The sequence below is a fragment of the Rattus norvegicus genome, chromosome 17 (genome assembly GCF_036323735.1).
Source record: "Rattus norvegicus strain BN/NHsdMcwi chromosome 17, GRCr8, whole genome shotgun sequence".
NCBI classification, from domain to species: Eukaryota; Metazoa; Chordata; class Mammalia; order Rodentia; family Muridae; genus Rattus; species Rattus norvegicus.
This window is the reverse complement of record NC_086035.1, coordinates 66,019,696-66,041,619: the sequence shown is the minus strand read 5'-3', so window position 1 is coordinate 66,041,619 and position 21,924 is coordinate 66,019,696. Positions and strand designations below refer to the sequence as shown.

The following is a 21,924-nucleotide window of genomic DNA, read 5'->3' as shown; positions in this document are numbered from 1 at the left end:
CTAAGTAGATCTGGCTAGCCTCAAACTCAGAGATCCATCTGCCTCTGCCTCTGGAGTGCTGTGACCAAAGGTGCCCAACCCCCGTCCAGCCACAAACTCCTCTTGTATGTTGTTATAACCATGCAGCACACATCCCACCAGAGGGAATTCTGCAGTTGCAAGTGATGACTATAACAGGCAGAGAGACGACTGGGATCGCAGTGGTCCTGGTCTGAGCCTCTGCTCTACAGAGACTACAGTATATCAGATGCACCGCACAGAACTTTTAGGGAGGAAAGTGTTATTTCTGTAGACTGCAGTGGAAAACTTTTTAAGAGCTCTAACAATCAAGGGAACAACTAGTTAAAACTCACAGGGTGGATTTTAGCTGACAAAGTGGCTGAAGGATTTCAGCACTCAACTTCTATAACTACCCTCACCCTTATGTACTTCAATCATAGGTTGGAGATGACCTCTCCTATAAACTGTACTTCTCACGTCTCACAGCCCATATATCTTGTCAGGCTCCACAAATGGGGACACATCCTCTAAATGGGGCCACCAAGATAACAGGAAGCCTTCTGCAATGGTTCTGAACCAAGGGGTGATCTTCTCTTCTCCACGGGTCCCCCTGTCCAGAAGCTCCTGCACGTCCTCCTGGCTCATATAGCTGTAGCTTCTCACTTCTCTGGGATCTGGGTTCAGCGTAAGGTCCTTCCTCACCAACAGAAGATAGCCAATCTCATGGTCTCCCCAGATATCATCAGAAGGACTCTTGTGGTAGATCCGGTTCATAAAAATGATGTCCATTATGGAAATCTGTGTCAAAGTTGGTACACTATTAATTCAGTAATAGATAAAATTTAGATTAAAACAAAACAGTTCATTCCTTTGCTCAGTCCTTTTCATAGAGTGCCTCTGAAGCACTTGCACTTTATTAGCGTGTAGGCAGATGACATTGAAGAGGGCACCATTTCTATAACAACAGCTTCACTCTTCATTCACAATGAAGACCACATGTGAACAGGACATGAGGCTGAACACAGCTCTGAGCATTAGGACATGCAGGTATGTGAAAGATTTCTTTTTTTTTTTTTTCTTTTCCCGGGGCTGGGGACCGAACCCAGGGCCTTGCGCTTCCTAGGCAAGCGCTCTACCACTGAGCTAAATCCCCAACCCTATGAAAGATTTCTTTTTGAGAATGGAAAGAAAAGCAGCTTCAATACAGTGCCTTGTTCCATAGCCTCTCCTGTGGACCAGGGTTGGGCACTTCACAGGAACATTGTTTCCTATGCAAGACAGAAGCCCTGTTAGGCCAGCAGACACTTCCTAGGTCAGCTTTTGATGGATGAAACTTGACAGCAATGTCATGTGACATTCTACGTATTAAACAGACCCCTGAGCACATGAAAAAGTTCATTGAGCTCCATGTTGGAGTGAGTGGGTACCTGGTCCTGGGGGATGCCCAGTTCAGCCTGCAGACGTCTCAGGGCTGCCCTCCTCACTCCCACGGCATCCTCCTCTTCCAGCTCCTCAGGCACATATAAAGGGTGACTAGAACAGGAATCTGTAAAATGTCCTGGGGCAACATACAGCATGCTGCTTTAGAGAGAACACTCTTTATTGAATAGGAGCAATTTCCTTCCTGGTCATAGTTAGTGTAGAGTGTGGGTTCACCTTGGACTTTTATCAGTATCAGGTCTTCTATATGCAAATAGTAGATTATAAAATCTCAAAACTTGATTCAAGTTGCAAAATGCTTATAATTTAATATCCTTGTATCGAGTGGGAGTGGGACTGTCTTTCTGTCTCTCTGTCTCTCTGTCTCTCTTTCTCTTTCTCTCTCTGTCTCTCTTTCTCTCTCTCTCTCACTCACACGCACACGCGCGCACACACACACACACACACACACACACACACACACACACACACACACAGGGTTAGGAGGGAAGAGTGCTCAGATGGGTTCTCTCACATCCCTGTCAGGTTCCCAAACCCTAAGTTAGACTCCAGTGCTCCCTGGGGTTGAGCTGGGTGGCTCACCAGGAAAAGTGTACTTGGCATCTGCTCTCCGCTGAACCAAGAGCTGGTTTTGTGTGTTGAAGAGGACCACACTGAAGCCTCGGTGTAGCAGGCCTGCAAAGTGAGCATGTGCGAGTTAGGGTCATGCTGGAGTCAGCATGGAGTCTGCATATCCATCTCTTTCTCAGTCTCATGCAACTCAGGATGATGGCACCAGAAGTGGCTGGTGATTCTTGCTGGGATAGAACCTAAGGCAGTCGACTGGCGTTTGGTGACTCAGTATTTATTTACACACAGTAAGTCTGCAAGTGAATACTGCAGTTTTCCTCCACTTGTAAACAAAACCTAGAGAGCCAAGAAGTAAAGTAAGCCTTGCAAGGTAGGCTGAACCCCACTGTGTGAATCTAAAGCTATAACTTGAAAGTGTCCTAGCTGCTTTGGCCACACTGTGCAGGCATATGGATGGCCCAGTGGCATAGAGGCACTGCTTATGCCTAGAAGTTGGGACACGTGAGGCACCTAGAGGGCTCACAGTGGGGTGTCTCCCACCACCCCCTTTTCCTGGAGACACATATAGACCTGACACGCCTGCCCATGGAGAAGAAGCTGGCTTTGAACTCACAGAGATAACTTGTCTCTGCTTCTCTACTGGGACTAAAGATGTACAGCACCACCCCCAGCTTGTCTACAATTTCTGACTTTCCCAATCCCTTCGAGGCAGCAGTCACAGTCTGCATCACCCAGTGCACTGATGGAAGTGTTAGCCTTATCAAGTTAGCAGCAGCCGCAGCAGCACCCGCTGGACAGCTGCCTCCTGACCCTGCATGGCTCAGAGTGGCCCATGGCACCAGGCCTGCACATGGCACCCTCCTTTCCACTCACCCTTGTCAATGTTTTCCATCAGGTGGCAGTTCCTCTTGGTGTCGGCCCCAATGATCTGGTCCTGCTTGTCAATGACAATGACGATCTCCTCCAGGCATTTTATCTGGAGTTCATTCAGGTGGGTTTTGCTTGCCTGGAACATACCTGTGAACACCAACGGCCTCTTGTGTAAACAGAAAGCATAAGGGGAGAGAGGTGTGTGAACCAACGTCAGCGCCGGAAGCATGTGCAGATATGGAAGTGTAACGAGAAGGATGAGGCTTTAATGATCAGACAGTGAGCTACACGGGCAACTGAGAGTTCTCACGGTCTGAATTTTATTTCTCCTTGATGATTAAATCACTGTGTAGAGAGAGCAGTGTCCTCAAATGAAGCTAACTGTGGGGAAGGGACACTCCAGGAAGAATGCCACCAAAGAATGTCTCTACTGTTAGCCATCATTGTCACTCTCTGTGTCTTCCTTTAATATGTGATATTTTTATCTTTATTAACTTAAGTATTTCTTATTTACATTTTGATTATTATTCCCCTTCCCTGTTTCCAGGGCAACATGTCCCATCCCCTTCCCCTCCCCTTCTATATGGGCTTCCCCTCCCCACCCTCCCCCCATTACCGCCCTCCCCCAAACAATCACATTCACTGGGGGTTCAGCCTTCCCAGGACCAAGGGCTTCCCCTTCCACTGGTGATCTTACTAGGATATTCATTGCTACCTATGCAGCTGGAGCCCAGGGTCAGTCCATGTATAGTCTTTAGGTAGTGGCTTAGTCCCTGGAAGTTCTGGTTGCTTGGCATTGTTGTACATATGGGGTCATGAGCACCTTCAAGCTCTTCCACTTCTTTCTATGATTCCTTCAATGGGGGTCCCGATCTCAGTTCAGTGGATTACTGCTGGCATTCACCTATGTATTTGCTGTATTCTGGGTGTGTCTCTCAGGAGAGGTGTACATCCGGTTCCTGTCGGCCTGCACTTCTTTGTTTCATCCATCTTATCTAATTGGGTGGCTGTATATGTATAGGCCACATGTGGGGCAGGCTCTGAATGGGTGTTCCTTCTGCCTCTGTTCTAAACTTTGCCTCTCTATTCCCTGCCAAGGGTATTCTTGTTCCCCTTTTAAAGAAGGAGTAAAGCATTTGCATTTTGGTCATCCTTCTTGAGTTTCATGTGTTCTGTGCATCTAGGGTAATTCAAGCATTTGGGCTAATAGCCATTTATCAATGAGTGTATACTATGTGTGTTTTTCTGTGATTGGGTTAACTCACTCAGGATGATATTTTCCAGTTCCAACCATTTGCCTACGAATTTCATAAAGTCATTGTTTTTCATAGCTGAGTAATATTCCATTGTGTAGATGTACCACATTTTCTGTATCCATTCTTCTGTTGAAGGGCATCTGGATTCTTTCCAGCTTCTGGCTATTATAAATAAGGCTGCTATGTACATAGAGGAGCACGTGTCTTTGTTATATGTTGGGGCATCTTTTGGGTATATGCCCAAGAGAGGTTTAGCTGGCTCCTCAGGTAGTTCAATGTCCAATTTTCTGAGGAACCTCCAGACTGATTTCCAGAATGGTTGTACCAGTTTGAGGTCCCAGCAGCAATGGAGGAGTGTTCCTCTTTCTCCACATCCTCGCCAGCATTTGCTGTCACCTGAGTTTTTGATCTTAGCCATTCTCACTGGTGTGAGGTGAAATCTCAGGGTTGTTTTGATTTGCATTTCCCTTATGACTAAAGATGTTGAACATTTCTTTAGGTGTTTCTCAGCCATTCGGCATTCCTCACCTGTGAATTGTTTGTTTAGCTCTGAACCCCATTTTTTAATAGGGTCATTTGTCTCCCTGCGGTCTAACTTCTTGAGTTCTTTGTATATTTTGGATATAAGGCCTCTATCTGTTGTAGGATTGGTAAAGATCTTTTCCCAATCTGTTGGTTGCCGTTTTGTCCTAACAACAGTGTCCTTTGCCTTACAGAAGCTTTGCAGTTTTATGAGATCCCATTTGTCAATTCTTGATCTTAGAGCATAAGCCGTTGGTGTTTTGTTCAGGAAATTTTTTCCAGTACCCATGTGTTCGAGATGCTGCCCTAGTTTTTCTTCTATTAGTTTGAGTGTATCTGGTTTGATGTGGAGGTCCTTGATCCACTTAGACTTAAGCTTTGTACAGGGTGATAAGCATGGATCGATTTGCATTCTTCTACATGTTGACCTCCAGTTGAACCAGCACCATTTGCTGAAAATGCTATCTTTTTTCCATTTGATGGTTTTGGCTCCTTTGTCAAAAATCAAGTGCCCATAGGTGTGTGGGTTCATTTCTGGGTCTTCAATTCTGTTCCATTGGTCTATCTGTCTGTCTCTGTACCAATACCATGCAGTTTTTATCACTATTGCTCTGTAATACTGCTTGAGTTCAGGGATAGTGATTCCCTCAGAAGTCCTTTTATTGTTGAGGATAGTTTTAGCTATCCTGGGTTTTTGTTATTCCAGGTGAATTTGCAAATTGTTCTGTCTAACTCTTTGAAGAATTGGATTGGTATTTTGATGGGGATTGCATTGAATCTGTAGATTGCTTTTGGTAAAATGGCCATTTTTACTATATTAATCCTGCCAATGCATGGGAGATCTTTCCATCTTCTGAGGTTTTCTTCAATTTCTTCCTTCAGAGTCTTGAAGGTCTTATTTTACAGATCTTTTACTTGCTTGGTTAAAGTCACACCGAGGTACTTTATATTATTTGGGTCTATTATGAGGGGTGTCATTTGCCTAATTTCTTTCTCGGCTTGTTTCTCTTTTGTGTAGAGGAAGGCTACTGATTTATTTGAGTTAATTTTATATCCAGCCACTTTGCTGAAGTTGTCTATCAGCTTTAGTAGTTCTCTGGTGGAACTTTTGGGATCACTTAAATATACTATCATATCATCTGCAAATAGTGATATTTTGACTTCTTTTTTCCAATCTGTATCCCCTTGATCACCTTTTGTTGTCTGATTGCTCTGGCTAGAACTTCAAGAACTATATTGAATAAGTAGGGAGAGAGTGGGCAGCCTTGTCTAGTCCCTGATTTTAGTGGGATTGCTTCAAGTTTCTCTCCATTTAGTTTAATGTTAGCAACTGGTTTGCTGTATATAGCTTTTACTATGTTTAGGTATGGGCCTTGAATTCCTATTCTTTCCAGTACTTGTATCATGAAGGGGTGTTGAATTTTGTCAAATGCTTTCTCAGCATCTAATGAAATGATCATGTGTTTTTGTTCTTTCAGTTTGTTTATTTAATGGATCATGTTGATGGTTTTCCATATATTAAACCATCCCTGCATGCCTGGGATGAAGCCTACTTGATCATGGTTGATGATTGTTTTGATGTGCTTTTGGATTCGGTTTGCCAGAATTTTATTGAGTATTTTTGCGTCGATATTCATAAGGGAAATTGGTCTGAAGTTCTCTTTCTTAGTTGGGTCTTTGTGTGATTTAGGTATAAGAGTAATTGTGGCTTCATAGAAGGAATTCGGTAGTGCTCCATCTGTTTCAATTTTGTGGAATAGTTTGGATAATATTGGTATGAGGTCTTCTATGAAGGTCTGATAGAATTCTGCACTAAACCCGTCTGTACCTGGGCTCTTTTTGGTTGGGAGACCTTTAATGACTGCTTCTATTTCCTTAGGAGTTATGGGGTTGTTTAACTGGTTTATCTGTTCCTGATTTAACTTCGGTACTTGGTATCTGTCTAGGAAATTGTCCATGTCCTCCAGATTTTCAAGTTTTGTTGAATATAGGCTTTTATAGTAAGATCTGATGATTTTTTGAATTTCCTCTGAATCTGTAGTTATGTTTCTCTTTTCATTTCTGCTTTTGTTAATTTGTACACACTCTGTGTGTCCTCTCGTTTTTCTGGCTAAAGGTTTATCTATCTTGTTGATTTTCTCAAAGAACCAACTTTTGGATCTGTTGATTCTTTCTATGGTCCTTTTTGTTTCTACTTGGCTGATTTCAGCTCTGAGTTTGGTTATTTCCTGCCTTCTACTCCTCCTAGGTGTATTTGTTTCTTTTTGTTCTAGAGCTTTTAGGTGTGCTGTCAAGCTGGTGACATATGCTCTCTCCTGTTTCTTTCTGCAGGCACTCAGTGCTATGAGTTTTCCTCTTAGCACAGGTTTCATTGTGTCCCATAAGTTTGGGTATGCTGTACCTTCATTTTCATTAAATTCAAAGAAGTCTTTAATTTCTTTCTTTATTTCTTCCTTGACCAGATTATTGTCGAGTAGAGCATTGTTCAACTTCCACATATATGTGGGCGTTCTTCCCTTATTGTTATTGAAGACCAGCTTTAGGCCGTGGTGGTCTGATAGCACGCATGGAATTATTTCTATCTTTCTGTACCTGTTGAGACCCATTTTTTCACCAGTTATATGGTCAATTTTGGAGAAAGTACCATGAGGAGCTGAGAAGAATGTATATCCTTTTGCTTTAGGATAGAATGTTCTATAAATATCTGTTAAGTCCATTTCGTTCATGACTTCTCTTAGTCTGTCTACGTCTCTGTTTAACTTCTGTTTCCATGATCTGTTCATTGATGAGAGTGGGGTGTTGAAATCTCCTACTATTATTGTGTGAGATGCAATGTGTGCTTTGAGCTTTCGTAATGTTTCTTTTACATATGTAGGTGCCCTTTTATTTGGAGCATAGATATTCAGGATTGAGAGTTCATCTTGGTGGATTTTTCCTTTGATGAATATGAAATGACCTTCCTTATCTTTTTTGATGACTTTTAGTTGAAAATTGATTCTATTTGATATTGGAATGGCTACCCCAGCTTGCTTCTTCAGACCATTTGCTTGGAAAGTTGTTTTCCAGCCTTTCACTCTGAGGTAGTGTCTGTCTTTGTCTCTGAGGTGTGTTTCTTATAGGCAGCAGAATGCAGGGTCCTCGTTGTGTATCCAGTTTGTTCATCTATGTCTTTTTATTGGGGAGTTGAGTCCATTGATGTTGAGAGATATTAAGGAATAGCGATTATTGCTTCCCGTTATATTCATATTTGGATGTGAGGTTATGCTTGTGTGCTTTTCTTCTCTTTGTTTTGTTGCCAAGGTGATTAGTTTCTTGCTTTTTCTAGGGTGTAGCTTGCCTCCTTATGTTGGGCTTTACCATTTATTATCCTTTGTAGCACTGGATTTGTAGAAAGATAATGTGTAAATTTGTTTTTGTCATGGAATATCTTGATTTCTCCATCTATGTTAATTGTGAGTTTTGCAGGATAGCATAACCTGGGCTGGCATTTGTGTTCTCTTAGGGTCTGTATGACATCTGTCCAGGATCTTCTGGCTTTCATAGTCTCTGGCGAAAAGTCTGGTGTGATTCTGATAGGTCTGTCTTTATATGTGTCTTGTCCTTTTTCCCTTACTGCTTTTAATATTCTTTCTTTATTTTGTCCATTTGGTGTTTTGACTATTATGTGACGGGAGGTGTTTCTTTTCTGGTCCAATCTATTTGGAGTTCTGTAGGCTTCTTGTATGCCTATGGGTATCTCTTTCTTTAGGTTAGGGAAGTTTTCTTCTATGATTTTGTTGAAGATATTTACTGGTCCTTTGAGCTGGGAGTCTTCACTCTCTTCTATACCTATTATCCTTAGGTTTGATCTTCTCTTTGAGTCCTGGATTTCCTGTATGTTTTGGACCAGAATTTTTTCCGCTTTACATTATCTTTGACAGTTGAGTCGATGATTTCTATGGAATCTTCTGCTCCTGAGATTCTCTCTTCTATCTCTTTTGTTCTGTTGGTGATGCTTGTATCTACGGCTCCTTGTCTCTTCCTTTGGTTTTCTATATCCAGTGTTGTTTCCATGTGTTCTTTCTTGATTGCTTCTATTTCCATTTTTAATTCCTTCAACTGTTTGATTGTGTTTTCCTGGAATTCTTTCAGGGATTTTTGTGATTCCTCTCTGTAGGCTTCTACTTGTTTATTTATGTTTTCCTGTGTTTCTGTAAGGGAGTTCTTCATGTCTTTCTTGAAGTCCTCCAGCATCATGATCAAGTGTGATTTTGAATCTAGATCTTGCTTTTCTGGTGTGTTTGCTTTGGTGGGAGAATTGGGCTCTAATGATGCCATGTAGTCTTGGTTTCTGTTGCTTGGATTTCTGTGCTTGCCTCTCGCCATCAGATTATCTCTAGTGTTACTGTGTTCTGCTATTTCTGACATTGGCTAGACTGTCCTATAAGCCTGTGTGTCAGGAGTGCTGTAGACCTGTTTTCCTATTTTCTTTCAGCCAGTTCTGGGAACAAAGTGTTCTGCTTTTGGGCATGTAGTTTTTCATATCTACAGGTCTTCAGCTGTTCCTGTGGGCCTGTGCCCTGAGTTCACCAGGCAGGTCACTTGGAGCAGAAAAGTTGGTCTTACCTGTGGTCCCGAGGCTCAAGTTTGCGCGTGGGGTGTTGCTTATGAGCTCTCCGTGGGGGTAGCAACCAGGAGGACCTGTGCCGCCCTTTCTGGGAGCCCCCGTGCACCAGAGTCCCAGATGGCGTTTGGTGTTTTCTTCTGGATTCAGAGATGTGGGCAGAGTGTAGTCTCTTCTGGTTTCCCAGGCGTGTCTTCCTCTCTGAAGGTTTAGCTTTCCCTCCCATGGGATTTGGGTGCAGAAAACTGTTTATCCAGTCAGTCCATTCAGGTTCTGGCAGTGTCTCAGTCGCAGGGGACCTGCTGCTCCTGTGCCCTTATCTATGGGAACCCAGAGGCCGTATACAGTTTCTTCTTGTGCCAGGGATGTGGGCAGGGGTGGGCAGTGTTGGTGGTCTCTTCCGCTCTGCAGTCTCAGGAGTGCCCACCCTGTGAGTTTTAACTAGTTGTTCCCTTGATTGTTAGAGCTCTTAAAATGTTTTCAACTGCAGTCTACAGAAATATCACTTTCCTCCCTAAAACTTCTGTGTGGTGCATCTGATATGCTGTAGTCTCTGTAGAGCAGAGGCTCAGACAAGGACCACTGTGATCCCGGTCGTCTCTCTGCCTGTTATAGTCATCACTTGCAACTGCAGAATTCCCTCCGGTGGGATGTGTGCTGCATGGTTATAACAACATACAGGAGGAATTTGTGGCTGGACGGGGGTTGGGCACCTTTGGTCACAGCACTCCAGAGGCAGAGGCAGATGGATCTCTGAGTTTGAGGCTAGCCTGATCTACTTAGTGAGTTCCAGAACAGCCTAGACTACACAGAAAAACCCTGTCTCCAAAAACTAAAATAAATAGAAAGATAAAAATGTAAGTAGATGATTGAAAGATAGGTAGGTAGGTAGGTAGGTAGGTAGGTAGGTAGATAGATAGATAGATAGATAGATAGAAAGATAGATAGATAGAATAAAGTTAAAAGAGGCAGAAATTTGCATTTCTAATCAGCTTCATTAACTTCACAGAAGCTCGCCCTCATTTGGTGAGCTAAACCCCAGAATTCCAGTTGCTTTGAGGTCTAACTGTATGCTATCTAGTAATGACTTACAAGAGAAAATACAGGACTGTTTTGGACAAATGTAAAAAGAAGTCAAATATTCATTTTCTTCAAAGTGAGGAAGGGATGAATATTTTTGGCAAAATGTTATGCCTATATTATAAAAAATGTTGAATGTCTATTCCAAACTATCTTTAATCTATAAAAATCATGGAAATGCTGAATGCAGACTCTGGAGTCATTGGCTTGTTAGTCATTGTTCTGGAACTGTGATAAAATAGCTGGGAAATAAACTTAGTACAGCAGGAACGATTGCTTTGGGTTTACTGTATAAAAGTCTCAATGCGTGTTTATGGCTCAATTGCTTTCGACCTAAGGTAAGACAGAAACCAGTAAGGCAAAAGCTAGAGCTATGAGGTAGGTAGAAGAGGGCAAAGTTCATGTTGGCAGGGAAGCACAAAGAGAGAGAGAGAGAGACGCACAGAAATCCTTCACAGGCATAACCCACCTAGGTCCCACCTACTTAGAGCCCATTATCTGAGTTCAATAGATTTGCCCACTGTTGCAATAAGAAAGCCCCAATGTTCTAGTCACCTAAACTATCTATCATCAATCCTGCATCAGGGTAAACACTTAAATGCATGGGCTTTGGGAGAAACATTTCTGAACTAACTAATAACAAGCAGATGAAAAAAAAAAACTAGCTGGGTTTGGGGATTTAGCTCAGTGGTTGAGCGCTTGCCTAGCAAGCGGAAGGCCCTGGGTTTGGTCCCCAGCTCCGAAAAAAAAAAAAAAGGAAAAAGAAAAAGAAAAAAATAACTAGCTATTTTGATTTTTCTGAGTTTTTTGTGTTGTTTTTTTTGTTTTTGTTTTTTTTTGTTTTTTGACTAATGAGAAAAGTAATTTCTTGTTACTACAAAAACAAAAAGGTTTTTTTGTTAACTGCTTGTTAAATCCTTTGCCATTTGCTGTCTTATTGCATTCAGTCGTTTTTCTTGTCAATAAATAAAAACTGAGAACAAATTACCTGTTCCTTCACTGAGTATTGTATGGCCTATAGTCCTGGGGTGATTGTTGGAATAAGGAATTCATAGGATTTCAAGGTAGAACTGGTCACTTGGAGAGGAGGGCTTCTGTCATTAGGATCTCTTCTCTGTCATTCCCAGTCTTGTCCCTTGCCACATTTAGACTCAGTGCTTTTGTCCTGATGACATCCCCAGCAGAGTCGAGGAGTCATCTGCACTCGTCATCATCGACCCTTCTTGGTTGATTTCACACTGTGATGCTTCTCCCAGCACACTGTCACGGCTCACTGATTCCAAGGATAATTCAAAGATGAGTGTAGAACCCATGACGTCTATAGGTTTGCCACATTAAAGACCTTGACTAGTGTATTCAATTTCCCATCTGAGCAGAGCCATTTCACACTTTGACAGTAATAGATCCTACTGTGAGGAGAGAATGTGATGCAGTCCTCAAAATGTTTCCCTGCAAGTCTAAAGACGTGGGTTTGATCCTCAGAACTCGGGTACAGATGTAAGGTGCAGGACCAGGTGAGAGGCCCTTGCTGCTAAAAGCACGTGTGAGTCAAGACTGGCGAGCCCACTTCAATCCCCAGGACACACGTAAAGGTGAAGGGAGAGAACCAACTGTGCAATTGTCCTCTGACCTCCCCAACAGTGCTGCGGCACATTGCACTCCCCATATTAATGATCGGTGTAATCATTTCATTGTAATCAATCACAGTACTAAGGCAAAGACAGGAAAATCCCTGGGGCTTACTGCTTCCTCAATCTAGCCTGATGGATGAGACAGTGAGAGATCCTGCTCCCAGGAGTTGGCTGGTGCTTGTGAGGCTGACACCCACCTTCTTGTGGTGTCTCTTGTACACATACAATCCCCATATGCAGCTGAACATGTGAACCTGTACATAATGTACACATGCATACAGGACACACATATAACACACACACACACACACACACACACACACACACACACACACTCACCTGATGAACCACTAAACTCCACAATGAGACCCAAGCAGGGCCATGTGTGACAGTAGACATACAGATTCTCTCAGCTCAGCCACACCTGCCCATTCAGTCTACACTGACAAAACCTGCCCCAAATCCTTCTAAGGGTTCTGTTGTTGTTGTTTTCACCAAGAATGCTCAGTCCTTCTTCACCTTCCAACTAAGACTCTGCATTGCAAACAAGCTTCCAAATACTCCTGCTGGTTCAAGGGCTGAGCTTAGAATAGGAAAGATGACTGAAGTATCCACACCACACAGGGCACGTCCTTTAAACCCGTGCTCAAGCTCTACTTGAAGTGGAACAATACACAGATCCTACTTGGGGTTTTATTGCTGCAGTGAAACACCATAACCAAAGCAACTCAGGGAGGAGAGGGTTTATTTTTCTTATGCTTCTGACTACTGTTCACTACTGAAGGAAGTCAGGACAGGAACTCGGAGGCAGAAGCTGATGCACAAGCCATGGATGGATGCTGTTACTGGCTTCTCCTCATGGCCTGCTCAGTGTGCTTTCTTATACAACCTAGGACCACCAGCCCAGCGGTGGACCAATGAACAATGGACTGGGCACTTTCCCTGTCAATCACTGATTTAAACAATGTCCTACAGGTCCTATGGTGGCGTTTGGCAACTGAAGTTTCTTCTTCTCCAATGATTGTAGCTTTGTCAAGTTGACATCATGCTAGACAGCACAACATACAAAATATTTTGACTTTTTCTACAAATAATATGTTCCAGCTTCAGGAAATAGTGATGGTTTGGGTGTGTGTGTGTGTGTGTGTGTGTGTGTGTCTGTGTGTGTGTGTGTGTGTGTGTGTGTGTGTGTGTGTGTGTGTATAAAATATAAGCAAGGATGTGAAGAACCAATAAAATGATTGTCAGGCAATCTGGAGTCCCTAGTTAAATTTAAGGTCTACAACCCCTCACCATTTTTACATACATACATACATATATACTTACATACATACATACATACATACATACATACATACATACATACATACACTCAATATGCATTTATTGTTACTAGAGTCAAACAGAGCTAGGAGCCACTGTCAACTTTAATATTTACATGTGATCATTTTAGGGGCAGGGGGAGATGGTTCGACACTTAAGAGTGCTCACTGCTCTTCCAGAGGATCTCAGTTCAGTTCTCAACATGCACCTACATGATAGCTCAAAACCATTTGCAACACCAGCTCCACGGGATCTGATGAATCTTCTGATATCTACCTGTTCCTGCACGCACATGGTGTGTGTGTGCGTGTGTGCCAATACACACACACACACACACACACACACACACACACACACAAACACACACACTTTCACAAAATAAGATAAACACATAGAAAACGTGATCAGTCTTGGTATGACCTTCAGGGTAAGTAGCTTTACTCCTTTGGGCCAGTGCAGAGGCACCATGTAAGTGACCACAGCCTAAGTATTTTATTTAATCAATAATTTGGCTAAGTAGCAATCTAATCAGAACGTCTAGACTAACTTTACATGAGTTCATTGAGATGCATGGTGTTGGGAATGGAAAAATGTTGGTTTTTATTTGTGTGTTCATTACAATAATGTGACTTTTAAAATTAATATATGTATGTATACATATATGTAACTTATATATAAAAGTAAAGATTTGATTTATTCAACATATTGTGTATATGTTTGAATTTTTGCATTTCAGCTGAGATTACAAAGACATTATATGAATAAAACTTAGAAGGGACTGAATATTTTTTCTGCAATGCAAAAAGAAGTCAAGCCTTGAAGAATCTTTAACACAGTGTGGCTCTTTCTGTAGACAGGCCCGTCCCAGTGTTAACTGCAATTTTCCTTCTTTCACTCTGAAACAGTAGAGAGCCATGTGTTTTCCAGAGAAAGAAGACAGACCACTTACAGCATGGAATGACATTCAAACACCTACTTGGTGAAACTTAAGTCAGCTGCTACATCCCAGTTGTTGGCATAAAAACTGAATCCAGCGGGTGGAGGAGATAAAGAAGATGGGCTGGGGCAGGAGATCACCCTAGTTCAGACCTACAGGGAGGGATGTTAAGACTTTCCTTAAGACTCCGTTGCATCTTCTCAAGTGTCAGTCTGAGAAGGCTACATGGACAGAAGTAGACGCCTGAGTGAGTGTGCATGGCCTGCCAGGGAGCGGGATGTGAGCATGCATATTCCTGAGTGAGTGTGCATGGCCTGCAGGGAGCGGGATGTGCGCATGCATGTACCTTGCGAGAGTGTGACGGGATGCAGCTGCGTAGGTGGCCTCCACACATAGTCTCTACTCCAGGCACTGATGCTTCAGATTTGGGGACTGACATTTTTTAATTTTGTGTGCATTGGTGTGAAGTTGTCAGATCCCCTGGAACTGGAGTTATAGACAGTTGTGAGCTGCCTTGTGGGTGCTGGGAATAGAACCTGGGTCCTTCAGAAGAGCAGACTGTGCTCTTAACCACTGAGCCGTCTCTCCAGCCCCGCTGCTTTTTCATTTTAAATTTAGTTTATTTAGCTCTGCTCTGACCTGACTACTGTATTGGAGATGAAAAGCATCTGACATCGCTATGGACTTCTGTGTTCTAGACATGTACAACTACCTAATTCAAACTGCCGCCTCAGCCTTTTTGTATTATTTTATGTGCTTTTGGGGTTAAGTGCAATCAAGACTCGTAAATAATTTTACAGTGACTTGGGCCCCTGAGATCTCAGATAAACTACAGAGGAATATTTAATGCATGGATTCCAGAAAAAAAGTTGCAATGCCTGTCATTTTTATTCACTTATGCTAATACACTGAGGTAGGCACACCCTCCTTCAGTCTCCAGTGGGAAGGGATAAGGACAGAGACCGTTTTGTCACAGAGCCAAATCTGAAAAGGTCTTCCAACAGGATACTACTGTGTTACCCAGTATAAAAGAAGCTGCAGGTAAGGCCGCCTGTCTCCATTCATCCTGGGTTTCAGAGGCCGCACAAGACCCAACTTCAGAGAAGGTGAGAGCCTAGGTCTTTCTGTGCCTAATGGTTGGTATCTCAGAGCTGTGCTGTGGTGCAGTGTGTATCTCTCTGACCCAGGCACTCGTCTCCTGGCTTCCTTAGCATGATCACCCTGTATTGGGAGTGGGCTGCATTGGGGCTTGTGGGAACATTTATTTATCTATTCTGTAGTACAGTGGATTGGGTCTCAGGTCCTCGCTCAGATTAAACAAGTTCCCTACCACTGAACTCTATTCCCAACCCTGGTCTTTTGATTTCTCCAGTTCTACATTCTCCTGGACTTCTTTTGTGAACATGCAAGTATCAAATAAAAAAATAATAATCGCAAATTAAAGGAAGACACAGAGAGCGACAATGATGGCTAACAGTAGAGACGTTCTTTGGTGGCATTCGTCCCTTGCCCACAGTTAGCTTCATTTGAGGACACTGCTCTCTCTACAAGCGATTTAATCATCGTGGAGAAATAAAATTCAGACCATGAGAACTCTCAGTTGCCCGTGTAGCTCACTGTCTGATCATTAAAGCCTCATCCTTCTCGTTACACTTCCATATCTGCACATGCTTCCGGCACTGACGTTGGAGGGGCTCACACACCTCTCTCCCCTTATGCTTTCTGTTTACACAAGAGGCCGTTGGTGTTCACAGGTATGTTCCAGGCAAGCAAAACCCACCTGAATGAACTCCAGATAAAACGCCTGGAGGAGATCCTCATTGTCATTGACAAGCAGGACCAGATCATTGGGGCCGACACCAAGAGGAACTGCCACCTGATGGAAAACATTAACAAGGGTAAGTGGAAAGGAAGGTGCCATGTGCAGGCCTGCTGCCATGGGCCACTCTGAGCCATGCAGGGTCAGGAGGCAGCTGTCCAGCGGGTGCTGCTGCGGCTGCTGCTAACTTGATAAGGCTAACACTTCCATCAGTGCACTGGGTGATGCAGACTGTGACTGCTGCCTCGAAGGGATTGGGAAAGTCAGAAATTGTAGACAAGCTGGGGGTGGTGCTGTACATCTTTAGTCCCAGTAGAGAAGCAGAGACAAGTTATCTCTGTGAGTTCAAAGCCAGCCTCTTCTCCATAGGCAGGCCTGTCAGGTCTATATGTGTCTCAAGGAAAAGGGGGTGGTGGGAGACACCCCACTGTGAGCCCTCTAGGTGCCTCATGTGTCCCAACTTCCAGGCATAAGCAGTGACTCTATGCCACTGGGCCATCCATATGCCTGCACAGTGTGGCCAAAGCAGCTAGGACACTTTCAAGTTATAGCTTTAGATTCACACAGTGGGGTTCAGCCTACCTTGCAAGGCTTACTTTACTTCTTGGCTCTCTAGGTTTTGTTTACAAGTGGAGGAAAACTGCAGTACTCACTTGCAGACTTACTGTGTGAGTCACCAAATGGAATCGACTGGCATAGGTTCTATCCCAGCAAGAATCACCAGCCACTCCTGGTGCCATCATCCTGAGTTGCATGAGACTGAGAAAGAGATGGATATGCAGACTCCATGCTGACTCCAGCATGACCCTAACTCGCACATGCTCACTTTGCAGGCCTGCTACACCGAGGCTTCAGTGTGGTCCTCTTCAACACACAAAACCAGCTCTTGGTTCAGCAGAGAGCAGATGCCAAGTACACTTTTCCTGGTGAGCCACCCAGCTCAACCCCAGGGAGCACTGGAGTCTAACTTAGGGTTTGGGAACCTGACAGGAATGACTAGTGAGAGAACCCATCTGAGCATTCTTCCCTCCCAACCCCATATGTGTGTGTGTGTGTGTGTGTGTGTGTGTGTGTGTGTGTGTGTGTGTGTGAGAGAGAGAGAGAAAGAGAGAGAGAGAGAGAGAGAGAGAGAAAGAGAGACAGAGAGAGAAAGAGAGACAGAGAGAGAGAGAAAGAGAGACAGAGAGACAGAGAGACAGAAAGACAGTCCTACTCCCACTCGATACAAGGACATTAAATTATAAGCATTTTGCAACTCGAATCAACTTGTGAGATTTTATAATCTACTATTTGCATATAGAAGAGCTGATACTGATAAAAGTCCAAGGTGAACCCACTCTCTACACTATGACCAGGAAGGAAATTGCTCCTATTCAATAATGTTCTCTCTAAAGCAGCATGCTGTATGCTGCCCCAGGACATTTTACAGATTCCTGTTCTAGTCACCCTTTATATGTGCCTGAGGAGCTGGAAGAGGAGGATGCCCTGGGAGTGAGGAGGGCAGCCCTGAGACGTCTGCAGGCTGAACTGGGCATCCCCCAGGACCAGGTACAAACTTACTCAGCATGGGGCTCAATGAACTTTTTCATGTGCTCAGGGATCTGTTTAATACACAGAATGTCACATGCCAGTGTTGTCAAGTTTCATCCATCAAAATGGTCACTTAGGGAGTGGCTGCTGGGCTAACATGGCTTCTGTCTCCCATAGGAAACAGCATTCCTATGCAGTGCCCAACTTTTTTTACAGGGTGTATGTGTGTGTGTTTGTGTGTTTGTGTGTGTGTGTGTGTGTGTGTGTGTGTGTGTGTGTGTGTGTGTGTGCGTGTGTAAGTAAGCCTGGCTGTCCTGGTTCTTGCTTTGTAGACTAGGCTAACCTGGATCTCGCAATGATCTGCTTGCCTTGCCTTAGTACTGGGATTAAAGGCGTGTACTACCATCACCAGCCCTCCAGTGCTTTTATTTGCATTTTCTAAAAGAAATCTTTCCCGTAACTGTATGTCCTACACTACATAACTGTGTTTAGCCTCATGTCCTGTATACATAGTCTTTACTGTAAGTGAACAAGGAAGCCATAGTGACCAGGAAATGAAACCCAAGGTCGGTGCTCTCTTCATTGTGATTTGCCTACCATCTACTTGAAGCTTCAGTGCTTGTGTGGCATTCTGGAAAGGAATGAGGAAAGAAATGAGCTGTTTTCTATCTTTTCTCTGTTATTAATACTATAACAACTTTAACAGATTTCCATAAAGGACATAACCTTCATGACCCGAAAATACCAAAAGTGTCAGTCAGATGCCGTCTGGGGAGACCATGAGATTGGCTATCTTCTGTTGGTGAGGAAGGACCTTACGCTGAACCCAGATCCCAGGGAAGTGAGAAGCTACAGCTATATGAGCCAGGAGGATGTGCAGGAGCTACTGGACAGGGAGGCCCGTGGGGCAGAGAAGATCACCCCATGGTTCAGAAGCATGGTAGAAGACTTCCTGTTGCCTTGGTGGCCTTATTTAGAGGATGTGTCCCCATTTGTGGAGCCTGACAAGATATATGGACTTTGAGGGGTGTAGAAAAGTAATGGTTGAAGCAGGGATTGGGTGTGGGAAATGACAGCAGCTAAGAGTACTTGCTCCTGTTCACTCTTATGACCTCTGTGGGTACCTGGAATGAACTATGTGGTATACATACAGATCAAGGCAAAGACCTCGTGTGCATAAAATTATAAAATGTCTCAAAAACAAAGTTCTTTAATAACCCATGGGTAAAACTGGCATGTATGACAGAACCTTGAGTTCTAATTTCCTTTAATTGCTTGCACTAAATAAAATTCAAGCTCTTCATTTCATTTAATTGCTTCCTCTTTCTCTCCAGCTCAGAATATTTCTGTATCATCTATGGAAAAATATCTCTTTTCTCCTAAAACCTCCCCGTGGTGTCACCACCGTCCCTTGTGTTACATAGGCTCACCTGATCAGGGCTCTCTCTGTAGGCAGCATGTGGTGCGTGAGGATTACATAAGAGCTTTGTTGGTTTTCACCGGGTTCACAGATTTCACAAGGACTCTTTGTGGAGCTGATGAGCTTAATCAAGTACTTCCTGTTGAATTTTTACCTAGGCCACTGCTGACCCCCAGTACAGAACATTAAGCCTGTCTTCTACATGTTAAATAACGGCCAAAAAGCAAGCAGCTTAATGTTCGTCAGTATAGATCAACGAATAAATTTGCCTGGTCAAATGTTATTGTGAATATACTTACCAATAATGATGGAAACACATAATCTTTACTATGAGAATTGTGCTAGAAGATTCAGTCATCAAAAAACTCCCTGTTCCCCATAGTACTGGGTATGTTTCTTTTCTTTTTTTCAAAGACAGGGTCTCACTATAAGCTCTGGCTGTCTTGGAACTCACTGTAGACCAGGCTAGCATTCCACTCAGAGATCCCTCTACTTCTGCCTCCCAGGTGCTGGATTAAAGGCATTTGCCACTACACCAAGCTTGGGCAACTGTCTTGAAAATTAAAAACATCCAGTGGATGTTGCCTAATTCTTCCTTGAGTAGGGGTCATCATTCCTATAATGAATTCAGAGTTCAACAGGCTGACTTGGAGGGAACAAATTCTAACACCGAAACCCCAGGATGTCTTTTCTGCCATCTCTCCTGTCATGCTGCAACATTTAGACTCAGTAGATTTTCCCTGCTGGAATGCCCAGGAAGAATCTAAGCTTCAAATTAAGCAAAAATCCCTCACAGTTGTGCTCGCCATTTTGGGGTTTTAGTTAATCCCCATAGTCAGGTTGACAACCAAGAATAGGCATCACGCCCTCCCCACTGTGAACAGTAACTTTTACCTTGTTGGAAATAGACCCTAACTTCAGATCACTGTATTATTGATATTATCACAGACAGATCTAGGGAAAACTTTGATCCAGTGAACATTTTCTGCTTATAAACATTTTTCGTTTTATGTACTGAACCCCAGGAATAGAATAAACATGAAATTAAACTATCATTGTTACAAACAAGATGACTGATATCTTTAGAAAAAAATTAAAAATGAGTGAGATAGCTTTTGAAAATACTGTCAGTTATTTTTCTCAAACAAGGAGGGATCACCTTAGCAGCAAGCAGGATAAGGAGCAAGGCATGGTAAGGTTTCCACCTGTGTGTTGACTGTCTATCCAGGAATGTTTCATGTTAGCAAAGCACTCTACCAAGCACCTGAGGGACGTACTACAAGGGAAGAATTACCTGGGTTTCCCATGCTTACCCCCTTCTTGGCTGTTGTTTGACCTGGTCAGCTTGGTGGGTGTGCAGCAGTGGTTTCGCGCTCATTCGTATTTCCCCAATGTTTAGGTGAAAGCATCCCTGAAGATGTCTGCCTGTGGCTATCTGGACATCTGACTATCTCGGTTGGAGAAATACATATTCAAGACCCTTGCAATATTGAGTTGGTCTCTGTTGAGCTTTATAAACCATGGATTACTCATACTCCTGCCACTTGCAGATCTCCTCTCCCATCCCGCAGGCTGTCTCCTCCGATACCAAGAATCCCGAGGGCGTCCTGCTTATGTACTTTCACCTTTCCTTTACTCTGGTGCCATAGCCAAGAAACTGTCAATTGTTCTGATGGTTTAACCCTTTTCTTTAAAGCTTTGGAGTTCTGCAGGTCCTTCTCCTCCTTAGGCTTTTAAACATGTATGTTCTAATGTGGTGTAAGGTAGAGCCTGACTTTAACCATACATTTCCCACAGTGGCTGCTGGAGAAACAGTCTTTTGCCCACTGTTTGTTCTGGTCCATTGTTTAGGATAATGATTTCTGCTATTACTCTACTCTGTTCCAACCATCTGCATGGCTGTCTTTATGACAGTACTGCAGTGCTGTCTTTAGTCTTTGTAGTCTTTGTAGTATATGCTTACAATCAGAACGAGTCCTCTAACATTTAAAGACTATTTAGTGTCTCTCTCTAGAGGAGGAGCGGCTGAATCCCCACCACATTCCAGCTTCTTCTATAAGTAACCAGCACTGCTAAAGGGCATGGTAGGCAGAGAGGTAGCCCAGTGCCTACCTACCAAACACCAGCATTCACAGCCAATTCTTTCTAACAGCAATGAGGACAGATTCCTAACACAGTGAAGCTCAAGACCTCGAACATTCTGCTCCTGTATTTGCTTAATTGTTTTGTTTTGAACAGCACCCTCTACCCTTTCTCACTAACGCCTCTGAAATTTAAGTAAATACAAGTTCTATTAAGGAAAAAAAAACTTTGTCTAGATCTTCTACTGTTAGATGAATAATTCTATGATTTAATCAAGTTACTAGTCATACTAATGATTATAGACTTTAATCATCTACACATAAAAAAATAGATCAAGACATCAAATGTCATCAGACAACTAAAGCCAATATAAGAAGTCTCGGGTGTTGAGGTTGGAGTGGGTGGGTGGGAGTGGGAGCACCCTCATAGAAGCTGGGGAGGGGGATGGAAGAGGGGAGAAAGGGGATAACATTTGAAATGCAAATACATGACATATCCAAGACAAATAAAACTATTTTTTAAAAAAGTCTCAAAGAGTCCATATGATTTAGGATAGAGAATATAATACATGTATACATCACTGGTTTCCGATACAGGTCAGAAGCGGTCACACTGACAGGAAGCGCTGACAGTGGGAAGGCTGTCTTCTGATCTGTGGACAGGGCTGCAGTTCCAGCCACACTGGGATCCCTCTCATCAATGTTTCTTTACTTTCTAGGACACCAATCTTAATCCAGCAGTTGTTAGTGAAAGAAGACATATCCAGGCACTTATTCCCTTTAAAAAACTATTTTTGCTCTAAGCAAAGTCCTATTCCCTGCCCCTTCCTTTTGGCTATCAA

At 43.2% G+C, this 21,924-nt stretch overlaps 2 protein-coding genes across 3 annotated transcripts; one reads left to right on the top strand and one right to left on the bottom strand.

Annotated features, from left to right (window-relative positions):
- Positions 1 to 480: 480 nt before the first annotated feature.
- Positions 481 to 11,654, bottom strand: LOC120097764 (isopentenyl-diphosphate delta-isomerase 2-like). The gene is made up of 5 exons (XM_039096251.1): positions 11,546 to 11,654; positions 2,884 to 3,027; positions 2,023 to 2,115; positions 1,428 to 1,558; positions 481 to 798 (listed from the first exon to the last, which is right to left on the bottom strand). The coding sequence occupies exons 1-5, from the start codon at positions 11,652 to 11,654 to the stop codon at positions 481 to 483; spliced, it is 795 nt and encodes a 264-aa protein (XP_038952179.1).
- A 3,632-nt stretch (positions 11,655 to 15,286) lies between these two features.
- Idi2 (isopentenyl-diphosphate delta isomerase 2) lies at positions 15,287 to 18,889 on the top strand. Of its 2 annotated transcripts, NM_001192008.2 has the most exons (5): positions 15,287 to 15,338; positions 15,987 to 16,130; positions 16,885 to 16,977; positions 17,469 to 17,599; positions 18,288 to 18,889. In NM_001192008.2, exons 2-5 carry the CDS (start codon positions 15,989 to 15,991, stop codon positions 18,603 to 18,605), a joined length of 684 nt encoding a protein of 227 aa, NP_001178937.1. In that variant the 5' UTR covers positions 15,287 to 15,338; positions 15,987 to 15,988; the 3' UTR covers positions 18,606 to 18,889. The 2 variants fall into 2 exon arrangements, with proteins under 2 accessions (NP_001178937.1, XP_063132785.1); XM_063276715.1 differs by lacking the exon at positions 15,287 to 15,338 and having other exon boundaries at positions 15,933 to 16,130; positions 18,288 to 18,605.
- The last annotated feature ends 3,035 nt before the right edge of the window (positions 18,890 to 21,924 follow it).

Excerpts from the sequence above, each read along its gene's own strand:
- LOC120097764 (XM_039096251.1), bottom strand. The coding sequence starts at position 11,654 with ATGGGTTCTACACTCATCTTTGAATTATCCTTGGAATCAGTGAGCCGT. Across the intron at positions 2,116-2,883 it reads GATGGAAAACATTGACAAGG|GCCTGCTACACCGAGGCTTC; the intron begins GTGAGTGGAAAG and ends CTCACTTTGCAG. Across the intron at positions 1,559-2,022 it reads TGCCAAGTACACTTTTCCTG|GACATTTTACAGATTCCTGT; the intron begins GTGAGCCACCCA and ends ATGTTGCCCCAG.
- Idi2 (NM_001192008.2), top strand. The coding sequence starts at position 15,989 with ATGTTCCAGGCAAGCAAAACCCACCTGAATGAACTCCAGATAAAACGC. Across the intron at positions 16,978-17,468 it reads TGCCAAGTACACTTTTCCTG|GACATTTTACAGATTCCTGT; the intron begins GTGAGCCACCCA and ends ATGCTGCCCCAG. Across the intron at positions 17,600-18,287 it reads TGGGCATCCCCCAGGACCAG|ATTTCCATAAAGGACATAAC; the intron begins GTACAAACTTAC and ends CAACTTTAACAG.